At 34.6% G+C, this 16591-nt stretch overlaps 1 protein-coding gene across 1 annotated transcript; it reads left to right on the top strand.

Annotated features, from left to right (window-relative positions):
* Positions 1-2557: 2557 nt before the first annotated feature.
* On the top strand, positions 2558-7196 carry LOC120176007 (the record flags this gene model as incomplete). Its single annotated transcript, XM_039182525.1, has 4 exons — positions 2558-3136; positions 3170-3280; positions 4155-5408; positions 5961-7196. Coding segments are annotated over 4 exons (3180 nt in total), but the record flags the coding sequence as incomplete, so codon positions are not given.
* Positions 7197-16591: the final 9395 nt, after the last annotated feature.

Genomic DNA, 16591 nt, shown 5'->3' with positions numbered 1-16591 from the left:
TAACTATGGTAGTCATAAGTTGTGGATAATATTAGAATATTCAAAAGTTTAAGAATTAAATTAAAATATGAGTCATAATTTCAGGACATATAATGTAATTAATTCTTACTTTGAATGATTTTAAATATTTTTATCTAATTGCTAGCCTAACTACTCCATAAAAATACTGTCACATATTTAAAATATTTAAGAAAAGACGATCATATATTAAATTTAATCTCAATCAAAATTTTATTCATAAAAAATAGGCTTAAGTATAAAATAAGTGCCCAAACTATAATTGTTTTCACGAATAGGTGCCTAAAGTATTTTCGGCTTATCCGAATGCCTAATGTTATCGACGTTACCACTTTAGGCGCCTAACTTTACAAAAGTTACCACTTTAGGTGTTCAGACCGTCAAGCGGCGTTAATCCTATCCGTTAAGTGATACGTGTTACTGTAACATTCCGAAATCCGGGTCATTAACTAAAATGAGAATTTTTGAAATTTGGGGATTTATTTAGGAAAAATTAAAAGTTCAAGAATTTTAATAGGAATATTTCATTATTGGATAAAAGGGTAAATATGAGATGATTATAAGGGTATTATGGTAATTTAGCTTGGAAGATATTTTATCTCCCTTATTTAGGGAGATAACACATGTGAAAGGGGAAAAAGCTTCAGAAGCTTATCTTCTTTCTTTCTTTCTTCTTCTTCCTCTCGTGGCTTCAACTCCCAAAGGTAAGTTGATTTAATTTGGTTAAATTCTGGAATTTATAAGTTGGGATGTAATATTTGGGTATTATATAAGCTTAAGGTAAGCTTATATAAGCTTAAAACATTAAGCAGAGAAAATTTGAAAGGAAAATTGATTTAGGGTTGAGAAATGAATTCTTGTTATAAAGAGGTTTTTGAAGTTTTAAAGATGGATTTGACTTGTCAATGGGTTAATTAAGAAGTTAAAGGTGATAAAATTGAATTTAGAACACATGGAAAATTTAATGAAATTCTTTGATTCAAGAATTATGGTGGATTATGGGAGATGATAAAGTTTTATAGTGTTATAAGAAGGTTTATACATGTATAGATAAGTTTTAAGGCACAATGAGGGGTTAATAAGTAGAATTTGAGGTCAAAGTAAGAATTTTCGGGCTCAAAATGTAATTTCTGGGTTGTGTGCATCGATGCATCTTCAATGTGCATCGATGCACTCTCAAATAATTAAACATCGAGTACAGTTAGTGCATCGATGCATGAGGAGTGCATCGATGCATGAGGAGTGCATCGATGCATGAGGAGTGCATCAATGCATCCCCTTAAAATGGAAACATCGAATGTAAATTGTGTATCGATGCATGGTAGTGCATCGATGCACCTTGTTGAAACATTTTAATATTTCGATATAACAAATTAAGTTAAATGGATTTTAAGATTTTCCAAATGATTTTCTAAGTATATTCGATATAACTATTCGAATATCAAAACATTACTCCAAATATTTCAAAAATCATTTTTTGATCCTTACTTAAGTGTAAAATTAAGTTTTAATCATAAAACAATTTCAAAATATTTTACAAAGTATTTCGAACCAATTCAAAGCCAAAAATTCCAGAATACTCAGAGGGAACCGATTCCCCCCCATAGGAGGAACCGATTCCCCCCTGAATGGTTTGGCTCCGAGATTTCCAGAATGCTCGGAGGGAACCGATTCCCCCCAAGGGGGGTACCGATTCCCCCCTGTTCAACGGTCGAAATATTTGAATTTTACACTTAGGGAACCGATTCCCTATGATAGGGAACCGATTCCCCCCACTGTCCAAGCTGTTTTATTAAATGTTTTCACACTAAAACGGCTATAATATCTTCTCTAATTATCCCCAACGTTCAGAAGTGATTCAAGGTGTATTTAAGCAAGCTTAGAAGCCATTGATCAAAAACAAGAAACATCAAGCAACTAGAATCAAGAGAGAATCAAAGAGAAAGCATCAAACCTCAAGTTTGAGCATTTCAAGCCCATTTTCATTCAATATTCATTTTGCTTTCAAGAACACTTTTGTGCTCAATTGTATTCATCTTTGAGTGTTCTTTTCTTTGTTCTAGAATTGTGCAAACATCTTACCTTGTGAGGTTTTCTTGTAAGTTTGCAAATTTGTAATCTTCTCTTTGAGAAAAGAGTGTTCTCAAGAGTTGGGGTATACTCTTGAGGGAATTGTAAGGTTATCTCTTTGGCCTCAAAAGAAAGAACAAATTAGTGAATTTGTTGGAAAATCCTTAGTGTGGATAGCTAAGGTAGTGGACGTAGACTTTGTTTGAGAAAGTCGAACCACTGTAAATCGCTGTGCAATTGCTTTCAATTTTCTGCAAAAGCTTCCACAAAATTTTATTGCCAATTCACCCCCCTCTTGGCCAATTTCGTCATTCGATTAACTCAACAATTGGCATCAGAGCCTAACTCATTTGAAGGTTTAATCGCCTCTTGAGTCGATCCGGGAAGAGTTACATCGATTACAAAGTCATCAATGGCCTCCACTTCAAACTTCGACTCCGGTCTTGATTCGATGCCCGTCAACAAGCCTCCTTTCTTCAATGGAGCTAACTATGCCTATTGGAAGAATAGAATGATGTACTTCATTCAAGCAAGTGACATGGGAGCATGGAATGCTGTAGAAGAAGGATACATCAAACCTCTCACTCATCCAAGGTTGTGGAGTGAAGGAGAGACAAGAATGTTCCAGCTCAACTCCAAAGCCATCCATATTATTTTTTGTGCTCTTGGACCAGATGAATACGGAAGAGTTTCATCGTGTACAACCGCCAAAGAAATATGGGACAAACTTCAAGTCACACATGAAGGTACAGATGAGGTAAAGAAATCAAAAATTAGTATTCTAACGCATAGCTATGAAAATTTCAGGATGAAACCAAATGAAGACATCAAAGCTATGACGGATAGATTTTCAACGATTGTCAATGGTCTCAAATCATATGGAGAGATCATCTCAAATGAAAAGCTTGTGAGGAAGTTAGTCTACTCCCTCCCAAAATCATGGCAATCAAAGAAGACGGCAATCATCGAGTCTAAGGACCTATCGTCCTTAACTCTTGAAGAACTTATCGGTTCACTCCTCACTCATGAGATGATGCTTGAAGATGAGGTGGACCTTGATAAAGTTGAAGAGACACCAAAGGAGAAGGAGAAGAAGAAAAACATTGGAGTTGCTCTCAAATCCACAAAAGATGAGAGTGATTCTAATGATGATGATGACGAGGAAATGGCATTGTTTGCCAAACGGTTCAGAAAAATGATGAGACCTTACCAAGGAAGAAAATTCAAACGAAACGAAGGCCTCAAAAATGAACCAAAAGAGAAGGACCCAATCATTTGCTATGAATGCAAAAAGCCGGGGCATGTCAAATATGATTGCCCACAATTGAAGAAAAAGGGTCAATCAAAGAATAAGCACAAGGCTCATGTGGCTACATGGAGCGATGAAGAAGGTTCCGATGAAGAGGAACAAGAAGTAGCAAACTTGTGCTTGATGGCATTCGGGGAAGATTCTAAGGTAACCTCTAACTCATCTGATTTTGATGATTTATCTTATGATGAGCTATTAGAGGAATATAATGGGTTGGCTTCGGATTATGAGAAATTATTTTTAAAATATAAAAATGATGTTTCAAAATTGAAAAATGAAAATAAACTCATATCCAAAACCAACAATGATCTTGAAAGTAAAATTAAAGATTTGCAAATCAAACTAGAAGAGTTTGAAAAGAAAAATTTAGATTTGCAAAATTTACTTTCAAAGGTCAATGATGATCATCAAAAGAAAATTGATGATCTTAAAATCTCTTTTGAAAAAGTTGGAACAAAACGTTTTGAAAAAGGAGAAAATTCAAAATCCAACTTTGTTAGAAAAGATTTTAGAAACTACAATCATAGAAATCCTCAACGAACCCTAAATGGTAAAATATTTAGAAGTATATGGGTTCCTAAAGGACTCATTACTACTAAAGATAAAGATATCCTACAAAAATGGATACCTAAGGGAACTAGGATTTTGGAAACTAATGAATATGGACCCAAAAGAATTTGGGTACCAAAAATCAAAAATTAATCTATGTTTGTAGGGAAAGGAGCATTGCTACAAGGCACGGGAAACAAATTCAAACTCATGGTACCTTGATAGTGGATGCTCAAGACATATGACCGGAGACAAAAGCCGGTTCATTGAGCTTAACGCCAAAAATGGAGGAGAAGTGACTTTTGGAGACAATTCAAAAGGTCACATTGAAGGTATTGGTACAATAGGTAATACCTCTTCCATACAAATTAAAAATGTTTTATATGTGAATGGATTAAAGCATAATCTATTGAGTATTAGTCAATTATGCGATAAAGGATTCAATGTCTTATTTGAAATTAATGGTTGTAAAGTCATTGACATTGCATCTAATCGGATTATGCTTGTTGGTCATAGAATAGGAAACATTTACATGGTGCATTTAGATTCTATTGATATGACTAATTTATGCCTAGTTGCTAAGGATGAGCATGATAGTTGGTTATGGCATAGGAGACTAGGTCATGCTAGTATGAGTGTTTTGCAACGGCTAATTCAAGGTGATTTAGTTCGAGGGTTGCCTAAGCTTAAATTTGATAATGATAAAATCTGTGATGCTTGTGCTAAAGGAAAACAAAAACGAGTTTCTTTTAAATCTATTAATGATGTATCAACTAGTAGAGTATTACAATTGATCCATTTAGATCTTTTTGGGCCAACTAGAACTACTAGCTTGGGAGGAAAACAATATGCATTTGTCTTGGTAGATGACTATTCTAGATACACTTGGGTTCTATTCTTAAGTACTAAAGATGAAGCATTAGAAAATTTCATCACATTTTCAAAAATAATCCAAAATGAAAAAGGTTACTCTATCACTAGTGTTAGAAGTGATCATGGAACTGAATTTGAAAATCTTGGATTTATTGAGTTTTGTAATTCTAACGGTATTAGCCACAATTTTTCAGCACCTAGAACCCCTCAACAAAATGGAGTTGTTGAGAGGAAAAATCGAACTTTAGAAGAAATGGCTAGAACCATGCTTTGTGAAAATAATTTGCCAAAATATTTTTGGGCGGAAGCCACAAATACCGCTTGTTATGTTGTAAATCGAGTAATGATTAGGCCAATTTTAAAGAAAACTCCATATGAAATTCTCAAAAATAAAAAGCCTAACATTAGCTATTTTCATCCTTTTGGATGTAAATGTTTTGTTTTAAACAACGGTAAAGAAAATCTTGGTAAATTTGATGCTAAAAGTGATGAAGGAATTTTTCTGGGTTATTCCTTAAATTCTAAAGCTTATCGTGTATTTAATAAAAGAACTTTAGTTGTAGAAGAGTCTATACATGTTGTTTTCGATGATAATCCCCTTCCGAGGAAGGATTCTTCTGTTAATGATGATGTAGGTATTGTACAAGCAAATGACGTTAGACATTACGTTGGAGAATCATCATCAAAGGAAGAAACAAAAGATGAGGAAACTCATGATCCCCTCGAGAATCCAACCATTGAAGAAAGGGAAGTATCTTTTCCAAGAGAGTACAACTATGTCAAGGATGGTGAAATTATAGGTGATCTATCAAAAGGGGTAACTACTCGATCTTCTCTTAGAAATATCTGTAATTATGTTGCATTTATTTCATGCATAGAGCCTAAGAACATCAAAGAAGCATTAAAAGATGAACATTGGATTATGGCTATGCAAGAAGAATTAAATCAATTTGAGAGAAGTAAAGTATGGACATTAGTTGAAAGGCCTAGTGATAAATCTACTGTAGGTACTAGATGGGTTTTTAGAAATAAACTTGATGAAAGTGGTAATATAGTGAGGAACAAGGCTAGACTTGTTGCTCAAGGCTATACTCAAGAAGAAGGCATAGACTATGATGAAACATACGCTCCCGTAGCTAGGATGGAAGCAATTAGAATGTTATTAGCATTTGCATGTTTCAATGAATTTAAATTATATCAAATGGATGTTAAAAGTGCATTTTTAAATGGTTTTATAAAAGAAGAAGTGTACGTGGAACAACCTCCAGGTTTTGAAGATTCAAATTTTCCGGATCATGTTTTAAAATTGACAAAAGCTCTTTATGGTTTAAAACAAGCTCCTAGAGCTTGGTATGAAAGATTGTCAAATTTTTTAATTGAAAAAGGTTTTTTAAAAGGAAAGGTTGACACTACATTGTTTTTAAAGAGAAAAGGTAAAGATTTATTAGTAGTTCAAATTTATGTTGATGATATAATATTTGGTTCTACTAATGATGTTCTTTGTCAAGAATTTTCTAAGCTAATGCAAAGTGAATTTGAGATGAGCATGATGGGGGAGCTCTCATTTTTCTTGGGACTCCAAATCAAGCAAAGAAAAGATGGCATCTTCATTAATCAAGCTAAGTACGTCAAAGATATGCTCAAGAAGTTTGGACTGGAAAATGGGAAACCTCATAACACTCCAATGAGCTCTTCAACAAAGCTTGACTTAGATGAAGGAGGTAAATGTGTAGATGTTAAATTATATAGGTCAATGATTGGCTCTTTGCTTTATCTAACTGCAAGTAGACCGGACATTATGTTTAGTGTTTGCTTATGTGCTAGATTTCAATCATGTCCTAAGGAATCACATTTACTAGCTGTTAAGAGAATCTTTAGATACCTTAAGGACACTCCTAGTTTAGGACTTTGGTATCCTAGAGACTCTAGTTTTAGCTTGCATGCTTTTTCTGATGCGGATTATGGAGGATGCAAATTAGATAGGAAAAGCACCTCCGGTACTTGCCAATTCCTTGGAAATATGCTGATTTCTTGGTTTTCAAAGAAACAAAATTGTGTTGCATTATCTACCACTGAAGCTGAATACATTTCAGCTGGTAGTTGTTGTGCACAAGTTTTATGGATGAAACAACAACTTTTTGATTATGGAATTGAAATATGTACTATTCCTATCAAGTGTGACAATACTAGTGCTATTTGTCTCACTAAAAATCCCATCCAACACTCTAGAACTAAGCACATTGAAATAAGACATCACTTCATTAGAGACCATGTCACTAAGGAAGATGTAGTTCTAGAATTTGTTGATACTTTGCACCAATTAGCGGATATCTTTACAAAACCCTTAGACAAGGAAAGATTTTGGACACTTAGGAGAGAATTAGGTTTAACTGACCTATCTTCACTTAGTGTTTAAAATAATTTTAGCACTTTTAATAAATACTGAAAAATGCTTACTATAATAATTTTTGATTGCATTCTTGCTATTAATTAGGGGGAGTTTGTAATTTTTAGTGAAAATTAATTTTATGTTCAAAAATCGATTAAAGATTAATTTAATTGTTTGAACATAATTAATTTTTGATATATGAGTTGCCAATACCACTAGAAAAGATTAATTTAGCATTTTGTGCTTAAAAAAAAAATCGGATTTTAGCATTTTGGTGCAGAGGGAATCGATTCCCCCCTTGAGGGAACCGATTCCTCCTTTGAAGGGGAACCGATTCCCCCCACAGGGGAATCGATACCCCCCTGGGGTTCTGTTAAAATCGAACAGAAAACCCCAAAATCCCAAACCCTCTTTTTATTATTTCTTCCGCCGTTCTCACTCTCTAAACCCCTCAAATCTCCATTTTTGCCTCAAATCAACGATAATAATCGGATTTTGCTTCATAAATCATCTTCCAAACCTGTTGGAATCATTAAAATCGTGCAAACAACATCTAAATCCCCTCAATCTTCATATTTCAAGGTAAATTTTTCTAAACTCTTTATTTCATTATTTTTGAACATAGGATTAGTTTCAATTAGTTCTAGGTTGAAATAGTGATCGGGCATTGATTATTTAGTGATTAGAAACTAGATGTTACAACTAATTTCATCAAAAACACAAGAATTTTTCAAAATTTTTTTTAAATTTTCGAAATAAAAAAAAAATGTTATTTTTCAAATTATTGTGTTTTGATCAAATTATATTGTTATTATGAAAAACTATACATATATTGTTTCTCAAAACCATATTTTTCAAAAGTTTTTCAAAAACTTTGCCCATTAGGATTGTTTTAGAGAATCTTGAAATATTGAGGACTCATTTGAGTTTTGGGATTAATTGAATTGCATACACTTGTTTTAAAATTGCAGGTTATTATATCTATTCCGATTTCCTTCACCATGTCAAATCCTAAACGTCCTAGGTCTTCATCTAGTCGTTCTAGTCGTCAACCAAATCCACCTCAAAATCCTCCTTCTATTCCAATTTCTAATCCCAATCCCACTGATCCTAACTTGACTATCCAAAATTCGTGTTTCAATCATCCTGGGTCTAGAAATCACCGATATTGGTATTATCAATATTTCGATTCTTACAAAATCCGGGAAGAACGTATTCCTTCTCGTCAAGCTATGTTAGCTATCGATTTTAAATATCTTCCCATTTTACAAGAATGGAAATTTGATAAACTATTTGATCTTGAACCCATCGTTTACCATCAACTTATTCGTATATTCTACTCTAATGCTGTATGTGTTAAAAACCAAGCTGAAACAGAAACTATAGGAATTCGTTCCTACCTCCTAGGACAATTCTTATATATTGACCCAGCATATATAGCCAATACATTTGGATTAGATAATGATGGTATCTCGAATGAAAAACAAATTTTAGGTTCTCGTTACAAAAGAAGAGATAGTGCGAGTGTCTTAGACCTACATGAGCGTTTTCTTCATCTAATGATTTCTTGGTGGTTTCGACCATCCGGAGGTCGTTATTCTACTCTTAGAGCTTTGGATCTTTGGTGGTTACATTGTTTCGAAAACCGTATTAAAATTAACCTACCTCAGATTATTTTTGCTGAAATTGTTGAAACCGTAAATCTTGTTCCTAACAAGAAACACTGTTCATCTCTAGTTTACGGTTGCTTTTTGAGTAATCTGTTTTCCAAAGCTGGGCTTAGAGTAAGTCTAGATGCCGTTTTTCCTCTTAAGAAACAAATAAATCTTCTTTCCTTAACGAGAGCGGGATGGGTAAAGGACAAAGAAACCGGTGAATGGGTTCGTTCTTCTACTCCGGGAGCTAGTTCTTCACAACCTCCACCCGAAGCTGACGAAGATCCCGAGTTTGAACAATTAATGAGGGATATTGATGAAGTTGAAGAAGAACCTGATCAGCCCGAAGAGCAGCCCGAGGAGCAAGCACAACAAACGCATCAAATGCCTCCATATTTTCAATCCTTTATGGAGACATTCGATTACCGATACGCTACCATGGACTCGCGTTTTTCCTCTATAGAGTCTCATTTATCCACAATGGGAGCTCAACAATTAGAGATTCTTCGGGAGATGCGTGCAAACAATGAATCAACCAACGCTCGTATCAATGAACTCACACACGAGATGGCCGCTATGCGAGCCCGTTTTCCTCCTACCGATCCGGATGCTTGATTTTATGTTTAGTTTTAAAACTTTGAACAAAATGAATATTGTTTCAACATTTTGATATGTTTGATTTTGTGGATTGTTGGATTTTGGATATATGAATGGTGTGAACTTATATGTTTGGTGTGTTTTATTCATTTTTGCATCATTTACATTATCATTAGCAATATGACCAATTTTGCCATATCACATTATTTATGAATATTGATTTATGAAACTAATGGCTAACCTCTCTTTTGATTATGATCTTAGCAGCTTAAGCTTATAATTAATAAATCAATTGGCTAAATGATTTACAAAACCTTGTTTTACAATGTCTTTTTGATTTAACAAAAAGGGGGAGAAGAATAAGTGTTAAAGTAAGGGGGAGTAATTAGTAATTTCTAATTTTAATTTTCTAATTTCAAAACTTGATTTCAAAAATCTTAAAATTACTAAAATGTTTTGTTATATCAAAAAGGGGGAGATTGTTGAAACATTTTAATATTTCGATATAACAAATTAAGTTAAATGGATTTTAAGATTTTCCAAATGATTTTCTAAGTATATTCGATATAACTATTCGAATATCAAAACATTACTCCAAATATTTCAAAAATCATTTTTGATCCTTACTTAAGTGTAAAATTAAGTTTTAATCATAAAACAATTTCAAAATATTTACAAAGTATTTCGAACCAATTCAAAGCCAAAAATTCCAGAATACTCAGAGGGAACCGATTCCCCCCCATAGGAGGAACCGATTCCCCCCTGAATGGTTTGGCTCCGAGATTTCCAGAATGCTCGGAGGGAACCGATTCCCCCCAAGGGGGTACCGATTCCCCCCTGTTCAACGGTCGAAATATTTGAATTTTACACTTAGGGAACCGATTCCCTATGATAGGGAACCGATTCCCCCCACTGTCCAAGCTGTTTTATTAAATGTTTTCACACTAAAACGGCTATAATATCTTCTCTAATTATCCCCAACGTTCAGAAGTGATTCAAGGTGTATTTAAGCAAGCTTAGAAGCCATTGATCAAAAACAAGAAACATCAAGCAACTAGAATCAAGAGAGAATCAAAGAGAAAGCATCAAACCTCAAGTTTGAGCATTTCAAGCCCATTTTCATTCAATATTCATTTTGCTTTCAAGAACACTTTTTGTGCTCAATTGTATTCATCTTTGAGTGTTCTTTTCTTTGTTCTAGAATTGTGCAAACGTCTTACCTTGTGAGGTTTTCTTGTAAGTTTGCAAATTTGTAATCTTCTCTTTGAGAAAAGAGTGTTCTCAAGAGTTGGGGTATACTCTTGAGGGAATTGTAAGGTTATCTCTTTGGCCTCAAAAGAAAGAACAAATTAGTGAATTTGTTGGAAAATCCTTAGTGTGGATAGCTAAGGTAGTGGACGTAGACTTTGTTTGAGAAAGTCGAACCACTGTAAATCGCTGTGCAATTGCTTTCAATTTTCTGCAAAAGCTTCCACAAAATTTTTATTGCCAATTCACCCCCCTCTTGGCCAATTTCGTCATTCGATTAACTCAACACACCTGTTAAAGAATGCATCGATGCACTGTAGAATGCACCGATGCACTTCAATGGAAAATGAAATAAATCGTTATTCAACCTATGAAATGATAGATTAAAGTATATTAATTGGATACTGGTAGTATCAATACATGATTATGTAGACATCGATCGAAAGCAAAGTTCGGATAGATCGATAGAGTAAGATACACAACAGAAACAAGAGTTTAAAAGGGTTCATTGAGACCAGGTGAGTACATGATGCTATGTTAAGGAATTAAGACTTGCGATGAGTCCAATTCCGATATTATATGATATAAGTATTAAAGCATAAACATGTAGTGATATGGTGTTAGATGTATGGTATATGACTAAATGCATATGTTTAATTGTTGAATGCATTTTTATGTGTGAACTATGTAAATGCTTGTATTATGATAATATGTCATGTGATCATGAAATATATGATAAGATATATATGAAAATAATATGACTCATATGTGCTTCTATTATAATGTTATATGGTATGTTAGTATAATAAGATATATTAGATATTGATAATAAGACATAAGATTATATGCATATGTAATATATGTTAAAAGATAAGAAATAATATGTTATATGCATGTGAGAAAAAGGTATATGTGATGTGACCATGTGTGAAAAGGATGAATAATGTGAATTTCATGGAAAATGCTACGTGAAAGAAAACTACGTGACTATGTGATCAAATGAAATGTGATAAAGAACTATGTGATATGAATATGTGAATGTGTAATGAGGTAAAAGATAATGCCCATGTCATGTGTTATGAGAGCTATAGGTATAGTTGGCATGCCAAGAGTCGAGGGTCTACGCGGTCCTTCGGGACATAGTGATCTTTCGGGACATATGTGTTATACGTGGTCCTTTGGGACATATGTGTTATATGTGGTCCTTCGGGACATCTACGTGGTCTTTCGGGACAAATTCTTCGCGCCCCTAATGGGATTTATACGAGCTGTGGTGACAACATAATGCACAACCTCTATGTACTCACGTACCTTAAGTTCTCAATAGTGTGCATGGGCTTTGAAAAGAAACCATAATTTGATATAATGATATGTGTGTTTCTCGTGAAATGGTACATGTGATATGCGATATGTATAAGTGATAAGTTAGGATTATATGATAATAATGATAACAAGTGTATATGGGTAATAGTGTTATGAGATGTGATATGATTATGTATGATATGATCATAATAATTTATCCATGTATTGTTGTGTTTGAAGTTATATTATATGTTTATGTTCAATATATGCTCATATGATGGGTTTAATAGGTATATAAGTATAATATGTGTTATATGGGATGTTCATGCATTTGTTAGTTTACTTTATGTATTTACATGTCTCACTAAGTCTATGACTTAGCGTGTAAGTGTTTTACACGTAGGTGTGGATAAGCCAGAAGATCAAGTTTCGGATCCGTAGAGCAACATATATCCGTACAATGTTCAGATCATAAATATTTTGTAAAGTATGTTTTGTTATGTAATTCGGTATGTTGGCATGTAACTAAGTCATTATATATGTACGCTCTGAGGGAGTCTCTTAAGGTTTTAAATATGTTTATGTAAAAGAATTACTTTATAGAAAAAAAAAGTTTTAACATTTTCTATGGATTTTATAAAAGCATATACTTTGACTGGTCAATGTAACACCTCGGACTTGTATCCGAGTCGGGTACGGGTTGGGAGTGTTATAGTTACAATCTTGTAATTTTAAAATTTATTTAAAAAAAAGTTTTATAAATATTATTATATTTAAAAAAAAACCTTAATTTCTCTTAAATTATAAAAAAACTACAAAGTCCCTCAAATCCTCAAATCCTAACACTAAAATATTGTCGTCACCCTTTCCGGCCACGACTATCGTCGTCGACGTGATCCCTTTAATCATCCTAGTTATACGCCACCATAGTTGTCGTCGATTAACCGTCGAAATCGCGTGGGATAGTGATTTCATCCTAGGGTTTGTGGGGTATAAAATGTCGATTCGTCATCAATCGATCATCGATCGATCATGATTTCATGTGGGTTTTGGTCCCTGGGGGAGGTGAGGTCGGTGGGGAGCATTTTTTTATGGCATAGGGCGGCAGTCGACATGGGTTTTAGGGGTTGAAATGAAGGTTTTCAAACTTTTAAGGTTTTTTTGAAATTTTTATGTTTTATTTTTAAAAATATATAATTTTATTTTTTAATTTTATATAAATTTTTTAAAAATTATAAAGTTATGACACGTGTCACTTACGGAGGATATTAACGACGTTGACGGCCAAACACCTAAAGTGATAACGTTTGTAAAGTTAGATACTCGGATGAAACGAAAAATACTTTAGACACCTATTCGTGAAAACATGTATAGTTTAGACACTTATTTTATACTTAATCCTAAAAAATATGTGTATGTTAGAAGGAATGTGTTGGAAGTGAAAGTAAAAAAAAGGTGGCAAAATTGGTGGTACCGAATTCCACTGAAAAATCACACCAATTTTGTCAAAAAGAAAAGCCTCAATTGTTGAAAATGAAAGGGTAAAATCTCACAATTAATCTCTGGACTTTAGGATATTTACAAGATTAATCATTAAGCTTCAACTATAAATACCCTAGCTCATTTAGCTTCAAAACCATCCCAAATCATTTCTTTCTCCCAATACTAGAGAGCTTTATTGTGAGTGTTTTGTAAGCACCTGTAAATTTTCTCTCTTTAGTAAAAGATCTGCAGTAGTCCGGAGACGTAGACATAATTGGTTGAACTCCGTTATCAATTTTGGGTATTATTTTTCCACTTTTATTTCGCATTCTCACTAATTTGGTTATAGGAAAATTTCTCGTTTAATTCCCAACAACTGATATCAGAGCTTTTGGTGATGAATTTTGTCAATTTTTCTGTGAGGTTATTATTTATGTGAATAGTAAATTTTGTGAATAGTAAAATTTGGTCGGTGATATAAGTTTGTCGACGGAGGTGTTCTAATACACGGTGGTTCGCAATAATTATCAGAAACGATCCCAAAAAAGCCAGATTCGAGTGGGAGCGATGGCTGCAGACGAAGGGAAAGTGAAAATTGAGAAGTTCGATGGTGCAGACTTTGGCTTTTGGAAGATGCAGATTGAAGATTTTCTGTATCAAAAAAACTATATCAACCTCTCTCAGGAAAACAACCAGAGGGCATGAAGAATGAAGATTGATATCTTCTCGATAGACAAACCCTCGGAGTTATCCGGCTGACGTTATTCTGCAATGTTGCTTTCAACATAGCAAAGGAAAAGACCACGGTGGGTCTTATGACGGCTCTCTCCAGTATGTATGAGAAGTCATCAGGCTCAAACAAAGTTCACTTGATGAGGCGATTATTCAATTTGCGGATGGCAGAAGGGGCATCAGTGGCTCAACACCTAAATGAACTGAACACAATAATAACCCAGTTGAGTTCCGTGGAAATTGAATTCGATGAAGAAGTTTGAGCTTTAATTCTCTTATCATCTCTACCAGATAGTTGAAATGCTACTGTTACAGCAGTCAGCAGCTCGTCGGGAAACAGTAAATTAAAATTCGACGATGTTCGGGAGCTGGTATTGAGTGAAGAAATTCGACGGAGAGAATCAGGTGAAGCATCAAGCTCCTTAGCCTTGAACACGGAGTCTAGAGGGAGAACTTCAGAAAGAAATTCAAATTGTGGCAGATCGAAATCCAGAACGGGAAAATCAAGAACGGGAAAGAAAGATTTTAACTGTTATAATTCTGGCAAGAATGATCACATTAAAAGAGATTGCCAAGTACCGAAGAAAGATACTGACGCACAAAAATCTGCCAACATGACAGAGGAGATAGGTGATGCCATGATTCTAAGCGTCAACAGTCTGATTGAATCATGGATCTTGGATTCAGGGGCATCTTTTCACTCCACCCCATGCCAAGAAATCATGGAGAACTACGTCAATGTTGGTTTTGAGAAGGTTCATCTAGCTGATGATGAAACCTTAAAGATCGTCAGAAAATGAGACATCCGATTAAAGTTGTCAAACCAGACCACTTGGAAGCTGAAAGGAGTGAGACATATTCCTGGCCTCAAAAGAAATTTGATTTCTGTAGGACAACTTGATGGAGAAGGATATAGTACACTTGATGGAGAAGGATATAATACAACCTTTTCAGGCTTTGATTTGAAGATTACCAAATGAGCACTCGTCATTGCTCGTGATAAGAAGACTGATACTCTCTATATAACCTCAAACTTAGAGAATATCATTGTTGTAGCAGATGCTGATGGAAAATCAAACATATGGCATAAAAGGCTTGGCCATATGAGCGAGAAAGGGATGAAAACACTTTTGTCAAAGAGAAGCTGTCGAATCTAAAGAATATAGATATCGGACTATATGAGGATTGCATCTTTGGAAAACAAAAGAAAGTTAGTTTTGTAAAGATTGGCAAGACACACAAAGCTAAAAAGTTAGACTTGGTTCATACTGATGTATGGGGACCATCTCCAGTTCCATCTCTTGCAGGCTCACTATATTATGTCACCTTCATTGATGATTCTACAAGGAAGGTATGGGTTTATTTTCTGAAGAAGAAATAAGAAGTATTTGATACCTTCAGAAAATGGAAGGCCATGGTGGAAAATGAGACTGGTTTGAAAGTCAAGCGGTTGAGGTCTGATAATGGAGGAGAGTACATAAATAGTAGATTCATATTTTTCTGCGCAAACAATGAGATCAAGATGGAGACAATAATTCTCATGACACCGCAGTAGAATGGCGTAGCAGAGCACATGAACAAAACTCTAAATGAACGTGCTAGAAGCATGAGGATACATGTCGGATTGCCCAAATTGCTATGGGCTGAAGCTATCAATACTGTAGCTTACCTAATAAACTGTGGGCCCTCAATTCCCTTGGATGGTAGAATACCAGAGGAAGTTTGGAGCAGAAAAGAAATAAACATTTCACACTTAAGAGTGTTTGGTTGTATTTCTTATGTACACATAAATTCTGCTGAAAGAAGTAAACTTGATGTCAAGTTCAACAAATGTATCTTTGTTGGTTATGGTAGTGATGAGTTCGGTTATCGATTTTAGGACTACGAAAATCGAAAGATCATTAGAAGCAGAGATGTCATTTTCAATGAGAATGTGATGTACAAAGACAAGTCAACCATAGAATCAAGTAGCTCCAATACTAAAGCTGAAACAAAGGAATTTGCTGAGTTTGAGGAGATTTCTGGAAATGATGTTCAGATTAGTCCTGAAGCAGTTCAAGAAGAACTAGGCACACCAGAACTGAGACGCTCCTCCAGAATTCCTAAACTAACCCAGCGTTATTCGTCTTATTTGCACTACTTGTTGTTGATTGAAAATGGTGAATCAGAGTGCTATGATGAAGCATTGCAGGTAGAGGATTTAGTCAAGTGGGAGTCTTCCATGAAAGATGAGATGGATTTGCTTATGTCAAATCAGACGTGGGAATTAATTGAATTACCACCAGGCAAGAAAACGCTCCATAACAAGTGGATTTACAGGATCAAAGAAGAGCACAATGGGAGCAAACGCTACAAAGCAAGATTGGT

Source organism: Hibiscus syriacus, unplaced genomic scaffold (genome assembly GCF_006381635.1).
Source record: "Hibiscus syriacus cultivar Baekdansim isolate YM2019G1 unplaced genomic scaffold, ASM638163v2 tig00112225_pilon, whole genome shotgun sequence".
Taxonomy (NCBI): domain Eukaryota; kingdom Viridiplantae; phylum Streptophyta; class Magnoliopsida; order Malvales; family Malvaceae; genus Hibiscus; species Hibiscus syriacus.
The sequence above is the reverse complement of the archived record's forward strand: the minus strand, read 5'-3'. Positions and strand labels throughout refer to the sequence as shown.